At 39.1% G+C, this 13,032-nt stretch overlaps 1 protein-coding gene across 4 annotated transcripts in view; it reads left to right on the forward strand.

Annotated features, from left to right (window-relative positions):
- LOC122787814 (signal transducer and activator of transcription 5B-like) overlaps positions 1-13,032 on the forward strand; it is a 2,227,565-nt gene that overhangs the window by 2,157,224 nt on the left and 57,309 nt on the right. For all 4 annotated transcript variants that reach the window (XM_044054718.1, XM_044054719.1, XM_044054721.1 and 1 more), the window contains one exon: positions 6,213-6,317. In XM_044054718.1, coding sequence (XP_043910653.1) covers positions 6,213-6,317 — 105 coding nt within the window. The remainder of the gene's footprint in view (positions 1-6,212; positions 6,318-13,032) is intronic.

Here is a 13,032-nt window from a genome sequence, read left to right on the forward strand (position 1 = left end):
ATCTAAAGAATTACTGTCCTCTAGTTCACTTACTAGAGCAAGGCAAGATGATGTGGCTGAGTGGTCCTTCTTGTCAGCTTTCGCAGACAGACTGTCCTGAGACTTCTGTTTCATCTAGTATTAAAACATAATTTCAGTGCTGTCGTACAGAATGACATCACATACACCTGGTCACCTGACTTCTGGTTCCCACACTACCCTCCTTACTAGAAACTGAACCAGAATCTTGCACATGTGTCACCATACACGCACAGAGCTTAGCTTAGATGTTATAGCATCTGGAAGCTATAAAACCATTTCAAAACCTTCCACCTTTCCAGGGTAGCAATTAGTTCACCCCTAAGGACAGTACAGTAGGATTCCTAATCCTAATTTTCACAGACATTTTGATTCTGGCTGCAGTCAGAACTGTAAGATACAATCTTTATGGCCTAAACCAAGTAATTTAATTTCAGACTATGTTTCAAAGTTAGCTGGACTGAGATTAACCTCTTCTCATCCAGTATTTTCCATTACAATATTCATTTCAATAGTTACAATACAGTCTGACGTACAGGTGTATTTTTTGTGTCCAGTAGGACCCATTGTTGGCACCTTTTTAACACAAGCAGCTTTACAAATACATTTTCAACACTGTACAAATCAGTTTGATATGCAAATGACATATACTTCTTTACAAAACATCAGCTAGCTATGCTGGCATATTTTACACACCCACTGCCCTACTTTTCCTGGCATAGCCAGCAGTACCTCACATCATCACACTTACCATAATGTTAGATCCATGTTGTCTGATTTTCATCCACTTCAGACACCTAGCCTTCCTTCCCACTTCCAAATTGTCACCCATGACTTTGAGATGATTTAATGGATGTTCCTCCCTACCTGTGCAGTTGCTGTAGACTGTAATTGCCTTACACCAACCAGTTGACATCACTAAGGTTGTTCTTTCCCTAGATAGTGTTTTATATATATACATATATATGTGTATGTGTATATATATATATATATATATATATATATATATATATATATATGCACACACACATTTTTTTCAGACTAGTATGGGCAGACTCGATCTGGGGGTTTGAACTACAACCTACGGAATTTTAGGTAGGGAAGGAGTCAGAGCTCTGGTTTTGATAAGCTTTGAGATCAACGCAGAGGTCGGATCCAATTTGATCTGACAACCCATATGTTTGAAGTGGATGAAAATCAGACAACATGGATGTGACATTATGGTAAGTGTATAACTTGTTTATCCATGCTAAGACACATGGTATACCCTGTGCTTCTGCTTACACTAAGAGCTGTATGTTTTTATCTTATCTTTATTTCTCTCCCAGATAATTAGAACAACTTGAATGCTGTCAGAAAACATCATCATCTAGCCATTGAAAGAAAATGTATTCTGTTATTGCCATTATCAGCTTGTCTCCATAGAAACATGAGAACCAGAGGCACATTTGCCTTCAGCTACAAGCTTCTCATGTTGCACTGTGAACATTTATTTGCTAATTACATTTAATGTTCTTACATTTACTTGCTTCCCCTTTAAAACCTATTAGATCAAGCCAAGGGCCTTAATCCAGTTATTCCCCTATACAAAATAAGAAAACGTTTACTTTATATCATGCACTTTTGTCCAGGCTTTCTTCCCTTTTTACATTCCATTGCCCACATTTCTTAAAAGTGAACAAGATGAAAAAAAAGAAAAAGGGAAAAATGGTATCAGTTTACTTTCTTATACTATTACACACACACACACACACACACACACACACACACACACACACACACACACAAAATTAACTGAAAAAGCTTTACTTTATAACATGCAGTGTTGTCATGTTTTATAAAAATACTGTTAAGAACAAAACTTGTTTTACTTAGTTAACCTCATACCTTCTTCTGCTGTCTTTCATGTTCTTCCAAACATTAATGACAATGAAGTAGGGCATATGATTGAGTCCCCTGCAAGTTTAACAAAGTAAAAAAAAAGTCCAATATTTCCATTTTTTTTTGTTCTGTCATATTTCATTAATGTGATTGATGCTTTGTAATCCCACATTTATTCATTAATTTCCAAGTTGCTAATTTTCTTCTGTTGATCTGGATCTCCAGCTCCACTCTCTGGTTCAATTCCAACTTACTCCTGATTCTGCTAGTTAACTCCTGTGTTTTTTTTCTGTCTCTCAAGCATTTTCCTTTTGAACATTGGGAAGGTTTTATTGGCATAGTCTCCATGAGGTGTATTATCAGAAGAATGTGAAACAGAATTCTCTTAATTCTGATAGCTCCCTTTTTATTGGACAAACTTATGTATTTCCTCCTCAGTATGTTGTGCATCAAAAAATGACTGACCGTCCAGAAAAAAATTATTCTGAAGATAGCTGGATACAGCAGTTTGAATCTCACACCTGCTTTCCGACATTCCCTGATTGCTAGAATACATTTAGTCCTCTTCTGCCTGGTGTTCAGTGAGTAATCATTTCCAACAAACACTTCACTGTCTTCAACTTTTAGTACTTTGTTCTTTTGCCACAGTTTTGTCATAGTTCACTCTTTCTGTTAGGATTGCATCTTTACTGTTGGAGGTTTGGGCTTCTTTCTCATAGCCAGGTTTGGAACATAAACACAATGTTCCCTTTCAATTAACAACTCCTGCATTGGAGTACCAGTCCAGTTGCTTATTTGTGTTTTCTTAAAATCAATATAATCTGCTCCTTACATTTTCTCTGGTACAGCAGAAAATCTCTATGTTTTCCCTATGTGGTCTATCCTCTAATTTTACCATTTTATTAAATCTCTCTTCTTGAGCAGTCTCATACTCAGCCCACCTATGCTTTATTTTGGCCTCTGATTTTTGCAGTTTTTATCAACTCATCTGAATATGTATTTAAAGCTTCTTCCATTTTTCCAGCCTTTTGATGCTTGAGTTGATATACTCCTTCCATTTTTTTTGTTTGTTTAAATCAGTTCTGATCACATTTGACTTATTTTTTTTCTAGATTACTGGAGGTTGAACTAATTTTTGCTGTACAGCTGCAGGATTCTTCCCAGCCAGTGTTTTCTCTTCACCTTTTATGACTGATTTTCTTTCAAGTTCTCTAAACAACTTCTTTTCTGGCATCCAGGCAGTGCTCTTACTAGCCAGCAACTGAAATTTACCCAAAAAGAGAAATTCACTGGCTCTCTTCTGAGTTTCTGTTTTCACACTGGGAGAGCTGAAATTAAGCTGTTACTCAGTGTGCAGCTATCTTGGAAGTCATGCAAGGCCAATGGCATCCTTATTGCTCCATTTTGGTCCTGGCAGCTTTGGTTCCTTTTTCTTTGGCCTCATCTAGTACACCTGCCTTTAGTGTTGGACAGTCGTCCATACCTCCTGTCACCCATCCAGCCAGCCTCACCAGGACCTGGAAATGCTGAAATTAACTGCATCTGCATGGTTCCTCCAGTTTCAACAGTTGCCATGGATGCCAGGCTATCTTCTGCAGTTATCTAGATCTTGTCTTCCTCACAGAAACTGAATACCAAAACAATTTATCTTAGTAAATGGAAAATACTTATCATTTGGGCCTCCTCAAGGTGTTTAGACCATTTTTCTGCCCCTCTTCCATTGATTTTAGATTTTCTAGCAAAATTGTTTCACAGAGGATCCGGTTTCTCAACTAATAATGTGCAGTTAGTGACCGTTTCCAATTTTCACATTGAGTAGAGTCAGATTGTGTCTCTCAAAATTCCTGAGGCCTTGTTGAAAGGAACTTTTCTTTTACAGCCCCAAGCAGGGATCTGGTTCCACCCTGGTGCATTACTGTCATGCATCAGGCTTTGAACCTGCTGCTACTGGGGATCTAATTTTTTTTTTCTTTGAGGACAATCTTTTTGGTGGCTATCATGTCTGTAAGGTGGATTTCGGAGTTGCAAGCCTTATGATGTAAACCTTCTTCTTTTTTTCCATAAAGATAGTCTCTTTCTGAACAACCCCCTCTTTCTTCCAAAGGTGGCCTCTGAAGCAAATCTAAACCAAACTATCAATCCATCAGTGTTTTTCCCACAGTTCTTAAGCAAGGGGGAATAACAACTCAGATTTTATTTGCATAGGACAAAGGATATCAGAAAATCTGATCAGTTCTTCCTTGCCTTTTCGAGAGCTAAGGTGAGTCAAGGGCCTTCTAAAGTAACACTGTCCAAGTGGGTTTCCGCCTGCATTGCCTCTTACATGGCAAACCAAAGGATCATTCTAGTAGAGTGGTGGCTACTTCCACAGCTTTTATGGGAAGGGTTCCCATTGTTGAAATTTGTGCTGCAGCTACTTGGTCTACGGTTCATAGCTTTGTGCTGTATTACAAGCTGGATGAAGAGTCATGCAGTTTTTGACTCCACCATTCTCAGGCAAGTCCTTCCTTGATACCACACGAATTGTACCGGTAACTAAAGAAACTATCCCAAGTGTTGAATTGGGTGAAAAAGACAATGTCAGATACTAAAGTTATGTACTTACCAAAATGCTAGATCTGTACTGTCTTGTTTCGTCCAGTTCAACATCCCTCCCTCCCTCAGAGCCCCATCCTAAATTGTCCTTCTTGGACTTCGGGAGAATGGTTGGACCTAACCAGGAGCCTTGTGTGTTGGACATCCTTTTCTCTGTTGTGCTTGTGTCCTACTGACACTAGAGTAGTCAACTAAGCCTGTTTTCTAATCTGGTGCAGTTTTGAATTAGAAGCAGGTAGACTTGATCTGAATTAATCGGGACCAGAGGGAATTAATGGAAGGGGAGAAGTCAGTACCCTGGATCCAATTTCTTATAAAGTGCCGAAGTCAGATCTATTCAGATCCGATAATGCAAGTGTCGAAACGGAGGAAACAAGACATCATGAATCTAGCATTATGGTAAGTACATAATGTTCTTATATTAACCATGAAAGCACAGTGAGAAGTTGCTAGTCAGTTTTATGGACAAAGATATTTTCGGGTGTCTCATTTTTTATTATAATTTGTGGTACAGTTTAACCAAAGTGTCGAACAGCAGATGTATTAATAACCACAAAATAAATAGATAGAAATCCACAACGTGGCCATTAGTCAATGTAAAAAGGAAAATTTGTTATCAGCAAAACCGAAACTGTTCAAAACCAACACTGCTCATCTTTTTTTCTACCATAGTTACTCCTACCAGTCTAGTTGACACAATCTTTCAAGGGCACTAGTAATATCTTCAACACTATATCCCCTCTGTTTAAATATAGTAAAAGTTCGAATAACTTCTTGTTCTAAAACCTTTGTATCACTACACAACCTATTCACACATAGTATTTCACCATAAGGCAAAGCATTCAGCAGATGGGGCGGATGGCAACTTCTGCCATCTAAAATATGTCCCCCATCACTACATTTCCTATGCACTCTAGTACTTATATTACCATTATCATGTAATTTTCTAACACAACATTCAAAAATGTAACTGTCTTACCTCTCTGTAAACCATCAAATTCAAACCTAAAATGATTATTCACCTAGGTTGTACGGGTAACTAAAGACACTGTCCCAAGTGTAGAATTGGGTGGAAAAGACAATGTCAGATGCAAAAGTTATGTACTTACCATAATGCTAGAGCCGTGCTGTCTTGCTTCATCCAGTTCAACATACCTCCCTCAGAGCCCCATCTAAATTGTCCTTCCTGGACTTCAGCAGAATGGTTGGAACTAACTAGGAGCCGTGTGTTTTGGACTGTTGTGCTTATCTTCTGCTGACACTAGAGTAGTCATCTAAGCCTGTTTTGTAATCTGGTATGGTTTTTGGATTAGAAGCAGGTAGACTTGATCTGAAGTAATCAGGGGACCAGAGGGAATTAATGGAAGGGGAGGAGTCAGTGCCCTGGATCCAGTTTCTTATAAAGTGCCGAAGTCAGATCTATTCAGATCCGATAATGCAAGTGTTGAAACGGACGAAACAAGACATCATGAATCTAGCATGATGGTAAGTACATAATATTCTTATATTAACCATGAAAGCACAATGAGAAGTTGCTAGTCAGTGTTATGGACAAAGATATTTTCTGGTGTTTCTCAATTTTTATTATAATTTGTGGTAGAGTTTAACCAAAGTGTAGAACAGCAGATGTCATATTAATGTTTTAAGTAATGCATTTCTTCATTGGTTGAGATTCATTGAAAGTTTAAGTGTCTGTAGTGATGTTTTTCCCCCCATAGATTTGCAACAGCACTTTCTGATCAAGCAGCTGGAAGCAATATATACATGGATCAAGCTTCTTCCCCAGCTGTGTGCTCCCAGCCACCTTATATGTTCCCTCAAAAGTAAGTATTTAAACTCTTTCAGTTTTTTTAGTGTATGTTTTACATAGTTTCAATAAAATAAAATGGGTTTGACTGGGGTTTACCCAAGTATTTGCTGAAAAAGAAGATACTGAAACTGAAATGCCCGTCAGTGCAGTGCCAGTATTCACTTTGTTGACAAGGCACTTCATTTAGGTTTTCTTATCTGAAATTAATTCAGTAAAATAAAATTGTGAGGAGGGCTTTGCTCTTCAACACGTGGTTTGTTCTACAATATTGTTCCCATGTTTGACATACAGCAGACTGTGATTGTTTGGCAGTGCACCAGTCATTTCATTGATGACAAACATTACAGTAATTATGATGTCATTCCTGGCTGAGCTTTAAGTAATATATTTCTGCATTTTCATTATGATAATTTTTTATGTGAAGCTAGTGACAGAGAAAACATGTTAATTGTCCCTGACAAGTCAATGTGTAGGTGGTATAGCGGTAATAGCTGATCTGTTGCCTCTAGCTGCTTTCTTGCGAAAAAAAATCAGATTTCTCTGCACTCAGTGGGTAAGTTACATCTCTTAAGGTATGCCTTCTGAGGTTTTTTTCTAAGTCTAACTCTTAGAAATGATGTTTCTGAATTTAGCTCCCTTTCACCCTTTTGTAAACTACATCTTGGAAAGGAAAGTGTTTATTTCAGTGTTCCATCATATATTTCATATCTCTGAGTATGTTCAGATATTTCAGTTTAGCCAGACACCTTTTACAAAATTTTTCTTTTCATACGTCCACTGGATACAAAAAAAAAATCCACTAAATTACTGAACACAAGTTGCTGTATTGAAACACAATTTGTATTATAGATTCATTCATAGATTGTTACTATGCTAATGACCCGAGGACCTTTCTAAGCCTTTCCAGGTTTTCTTGAAAGAATAATGATGTTCTGTATCCAAATAGGGCATTGAGGGCCAGGCATTTATAAGCTAGCTCTGTCGATAATAGACATGGGTGCCAGGCCTGGTATACCTTTCCTGTTCCCCATCCACTGGTCTAGGTTGAGATTAAACTGGGTAATAGACAAACTCAGCTTCCATATGGATGGGAAGCCTGTTCCATAGGGGGTGCAGTCTCTAGGACACAAATCTGCCTTTTCAGCATGCTCTGTTTATGGCACAGACAAAATTTAAGTCCTGACCTTGTATTTCTGGTACTCTTTGACTTACAAATATGTAGGAGATCGTAAGTGTCTGGTTTGCAGATGCCTTGTAAGTCAGGCATAGATCTCCTCTCAACAATCTATAGGAGACTGAGTAGAGGGAAAGGGCTTTAAGGTGCTCTGCATAAGGCAGGCTTGTTATACCGTATATTCTTTTGTAAGGAACCTCTGAGTTCACTGTAGTTGCTGCATATGCCTGGTCAGGTACATTCCAAAGAGAGCACTGCACACTGTGATTGGTCTGATAAGAGTGGAGTACAGTGGAATAATAACCTCTTTGGACCTAGATGCCATGCGCAACATAAAAGGATTTCCTCACCACTGGGATGACATGGTGGTCGAAGGTAAGGCTGTCTACATGCGTAAATAGACTCTTAGGGGTGTATTGTCAGCATAGTAATCAGCTAGGATAGTTACTTCCCAAAGGGTACAGTTATGCATTTTTTAACACTGAGTTTAAGACCATGGTTTTGGTATCATCTGTTAGTCAAAAATAGACCTTCTTGAAGAACGTTAGCATTTCCAGTTGATGATAACCCCCAGCTTGCAATCATTTGCAAACTTAGTCAGGCATAAAACTTTAGCATTTGCTTCCATTTCAGAGAAGTAGATGCCAAAAATGAGCAGATGCAGTACTGAGCCTTGAGCATCTCTGCCAGTGACTGGCTTCTTGGTGGAGGTGGCCTCACCTATTTTGACTTCCTGGGTTCTATCAATGTGCCAGTTGGCTATCCAGCAGGTGATAAAAGGGTTTATAGGTAAATTAGTGAGCTAGTCTATAATGCCTGGTTGGGGTATTGTATCAAAAGCCATGGCCAGTTTGAGGTAAGCTGTGTGCACGGTCTTACCTTCATCCACTGCTTTGGTGACCCTCTCAAAAAATCCACCAGATTTAACAGGTATGACCTTCCTTTAACAAAGCCAAACTGTGTTGGGTCCAGCACTTGTGGGTTACCTTTCCTCATTTATCATGTCCATGACTTTTTTCATGGCCTTACATACAAAGTTGGTAAGACTTATGGGTCTTTAGTTACCCATATCAGTGGTTGGACCACCTTTGTGCAGGGGAATGACTGTAGCCATCTTCCATTTCTTGGGCACAAAACCTGACTGAAGGCTCCAGTTGAAAAGTGAATCAGGTGGGCAAGAAAAGTCATGTTTCATGCTGTTTATTAAACATTCCAGGATGTTATCAGGGCCCATCAATGCATTGTTTTTGGCCTTGGAAGATACATCGATGACTTGTTCAATAGTAATGGTTGGGGGGATTGTGGTATGTGGTATTCCCTTTGGACTGTCAGAGGGAGGGGGATTTGAGCTGAACGTGTCAGCCAAAGGTTTGGCAATGGCCTCCAGTTCAGTGTGGGTGATGCCATTAACAACAAGTTATGCCCATTGTTCTGTATTTCCCCTGAGGTTACGGACATAGCTGTAGAAAGTTTTGTAGTTGTCCTTTGTCTGAGAAGCTATTTTTTCTTCAAATTTAGCATTTGAAGTATTAATTAACCATCTTAGCTTCCTGTTTATATTGGTCAGGGGGCTTTTAGTATGTATGACTTTGTTCCTTCTACACTTGTCCAAGATTTTGTTTCTTTTGTTGTATAACCAATTGATACCACGATTCCACCAGGGTAGTTTGTCTTTTGAGTTTGTTTTATTCTTAATACGAGTGAGTACAGCTCGTTCTCTACAGCTATCAGTATGGCTGCAGAGAGATCTTGTAAATAGATTTTATTTCAAGGAATACTGCCTTATGGTCAGATCTCATGACCAAAGACATTGCATTGGGTGAGGAACATCAGCCACCCCATGTTCATGAGTACAAGGTTAAGGATGTTTGTCCTGCTCTTTTGAGAATAGACCAACTGTTCAAGGATGTTGGTATTAATAAAGTTTAGGCTTGTGCATTAGAGGTGGTATAGGATTCTTAGTCTGTAGAAGGGTAGTTGAGATCCCCCATGAATATCCTATTGGGTTGAACAATGAGGGACTCTAGTACGTTGAGATAGGTAATATGGGTTTCCTGTGACATGGAGGGGGACCTGTAAGTTGCAAGGATATGGTACGAGACCCTGTTTATGGTAAGCTGCACATGTGTGAGTTGCAGTGGGTGATACACTTTAGTCTGGATGTGAGTTTGGTTTTAATATAGACTGAGACTCCTCCACCTTTAGTTCCTTCCTGTGCAGTAGCTGGTCTAAGGATATAAAAAACATTATAACCTTGCATTGCTTGGCTACTCTCCATGACTTTAAATCATGTCTCCTTTACTACACAGATGCCTACACTCTCCAGGCAGAGGAAGGCTTGCAGGGAGTGGCATTTCTTAAGACTTCTAGCATTGAGCAGTACCACCTTCAGATATTCCCTCATAGGTTCAGTTAAGTAGGTAGCTTTATCAGTTTTTCATTTCCTAAAGAAAAGCACTGTGGGGGTGGAAAAATACTTGGCCAGTATCCGAAAACCTAGAGGGGATAAATGCAGGCTATCCCTGGAAATGCAGCATAGTCCATCAACCATGTCTTCCCAGGCCGTCAAATATTGTACCCCCTGGATTGACACCAAAAGCTAAGCCAATTGTTAAAATCATTAATTTTCTATTGATAACATGGCATTATCCTTGGAGAAGATTGTCTGCCTGAGACACATAATCAATAAAAATATATCCCTGGCACCTCGACATTTCAGCATTCTAAAGGACAAAGAGTTGTAAAAAAGAAATGGGACTTCATTGCTAGACCTTGAGATATGCCTTCATCACCTTTGTTGAGATGCAAGTTTGTCTGTATTGTCTTCTGGCACTGGGGCTGTGTTACTTGCTTTCAAGTCTTGCAGATGGAGCAGGACAACCAAGGGTTGGGGCCATAAAAAACAGAAATGATGGTAACCATTTTGCACACAACTTGCGACTGCAGACTGAGTGATATTAGGGAAGTGATGAGCATTCCTGGAACACCATCAAAGAAATTTCTTCTGATATTCTTACGTGTGAAATGATGCACCCACCAACTACAAAAGAAGCATCACAAGGAGGCAGAATACTGGTACTATGATAGCTGTATCTCCTTTTGCCTGTTAATGGTATATGTAGAAATTGAAAAAGACCTGCAGGAAGTCAGTTAAGGTAGTTGTGTGTGGCCATTTTAGAGACGGGCAGGTAAACAGCAAGTATGGCAGAGGCCAGTTTGTATTCAACTGTACTGGTTAGACCCCCTCTAGGAGATTTTGTGCTAAGATGTCAGTCACTTTTTAAATTTTAACTAGTATGCAATAAGTTACTTGCACCACATGGGATGTTAATTATCTGTCCTTATAGGTTTATATCTTCCACTGATGATTTGTTCTAACATCGAGGACATACCTTAGTGGGTCTTTAATTGGATTTTTTCTCTGTTCCATTCATTTTCACATTTTTCTTGGAAGCTCTTGCTTTTAAGGAGATAGATACTTTACACTAGCACATATGTCAAGATGACTCGTGACATATTAAAAAAAACATGAATGGGCCTGAACCTACATGTTTTTCTACCTGTAGAGTTTATCTGTTGATTTTGGTTTTCTTGAGTAAGAAATTCTACGGTTACTGCCTAATTCTAAGTCTTATAAGTATCCTTTTGGCTGACAGATTAATAGACTACGCCTGTAATGTCTTAGTCTTTGTTACCTGAGAGAGGAGCATGACAGTGAAACACTGCCATAAGTGCAAAATTTATTTTATTTATTTATTTTATTTTATTTTACATTTGTTTACTGGGATAGTACGACTGGACACAGGTCCATTTACAGCGGAGGCCCGGGGAGGAAAGCTCCGTAACAGTAACAAAGTAGTTTACATGCTTAATACAAGTCATAATTAAAATATCAAAGACAAAAAAACACTTATACAGAAAATAAGCAATTTGTGGTTAAAATGCATATAGAAAAATACATTTGGAGGTTTGCAGTAGGGATTCCTGAGTTTATAAGAGTAACAGAGATATCGTAGAGTAGTTTCTTAATTGTTACATTAGGTAGGGGTTTATGTGATGCATGGGTATAGCCAGCAATTCATTAGGTACACTTTGAGAGAGTTTTTGAACAGAGTAGTTGATGGAGCAGAGGTCAGAGTAGGGGGAAGGTTGCTCCAGATTTTGGCTGTACTGTGGGAGAGCAGAGCTTTCCCTGCAGAGTTATTGGCTTTGGTGATACAGAGGAGAGATTTTTCAGAAGAGCAGAGGGGGCAACTTGATGTGTACTGGGTTAGACGTTGGTTTAGGGATGGAGTTTTGTTGGGATGATTTATTATATTATAGGTGAGAATTAATTGGTGGTATTTGATTAGTTGTGGGAGTTCTAGCCATTCAAGTTCCTATAATGCCTGACAGTGATGGGTTTTGAAACTGGAGTTACTAGCAAATTTGGCGATTTTATTATAACATGATTCAAGTCGTACAAGGTCTTGTTTTCTTGTATGGGTAAGGATTGGGGTGGCGTACATAAGGGTGGACAGCAGGTGTGTTTGGGCTAGTGTAATCCGTGCTTTGTCAATATGGAATTTCTTGTGTCTGTATAGTATGCCCATTTTTTGTAGACCTTTTTGATTGTTTGTGATATGTGGACATCAGACAGTAGTTTGTCAATTTCTACACCAAGGAGTTTGGTGTGGTCAGTGGAAGAGATCTTGGTACCATTTTGGATGTGATTATAAAAGGTTGATAGGTGGATTTAGTTTTGTTGGGAGTGAATATGAGTAATTTGCTCTTGTTGGGATTGAGGATAAGTTGGATTTGGGTAATTCAGTTTTCCACTGAGGTAAAGGATTCCTGGGTAAGTTTTTGTAGGGCTGTAAGTGATGGTGTGGAGCAGATGAGTGTTGAGCCGTCTGCATATTGTATTAGTGTGGCATGTTGGATGGCTGTATGAAGGCTGTTAGTAAATATGGAGAAGAGTAGAGGGCCCAATATTGAACCTTGTGGGACTCCAATAGTGGTTGGAAGTAGGGGAGAGTGTTTGTTTTGCTATTGGACAGATTGTTGTCTGTCTGACAGGTAGCTTTTAAACCAGGCTATAGTGGAGGGGGTGAAGGATAGAGAGGCCATGGAGTCTAGTAGTATGGTATGTGACACCATGCCAAAAGCCTTAGATAGGTCTAAAAATATTGCAGATACAAAGTTGTTGTTATTTCTGTGTAGGTTAACTGTATTAGTAAAAGAGAGGCGAGCAGTAGTTGTGCTATGGTGCTGTCGAAAACTGTGTTGTGTGGGTGAGATGAGATTGTTAGAGTTCAGGAATTGCATGACTTGAGAGTGAATGCACCTTTCAAGAATTTTTGATGAGGGGGGTAGGATGGCTATGGGATGGTAGAGAATTCGTAAGAGTTTCATCCTTTGTGAAGAGGGATAATATATGATGCTTTCCATAGTTGTGGGATGTAGGATTCCTGAATAGAGCAGTTTATAAGGATGGAAACAGGGTAGGCTAGGGAATCGGCTGCTAGTTTTAGAAAATTGGCTGGTAAGTTATCTGCAGCAAGGATAGTTGGAT

Source organism: Protopterus annectens, chromosome 13.part0 (assembly GCF_019279795.1).
Source record: "Protopterus annectens isolate FY-2018-M chromosome 13.part0, PAN1.0, whole genome shotgun sequence".
In the NCBI taxonomy this organism is placed as follows: Eukaryota; Metazoa; Chordata; order Ceratodontiformes; family Protopteridae; genus Protopterus; species Protopterus annectens.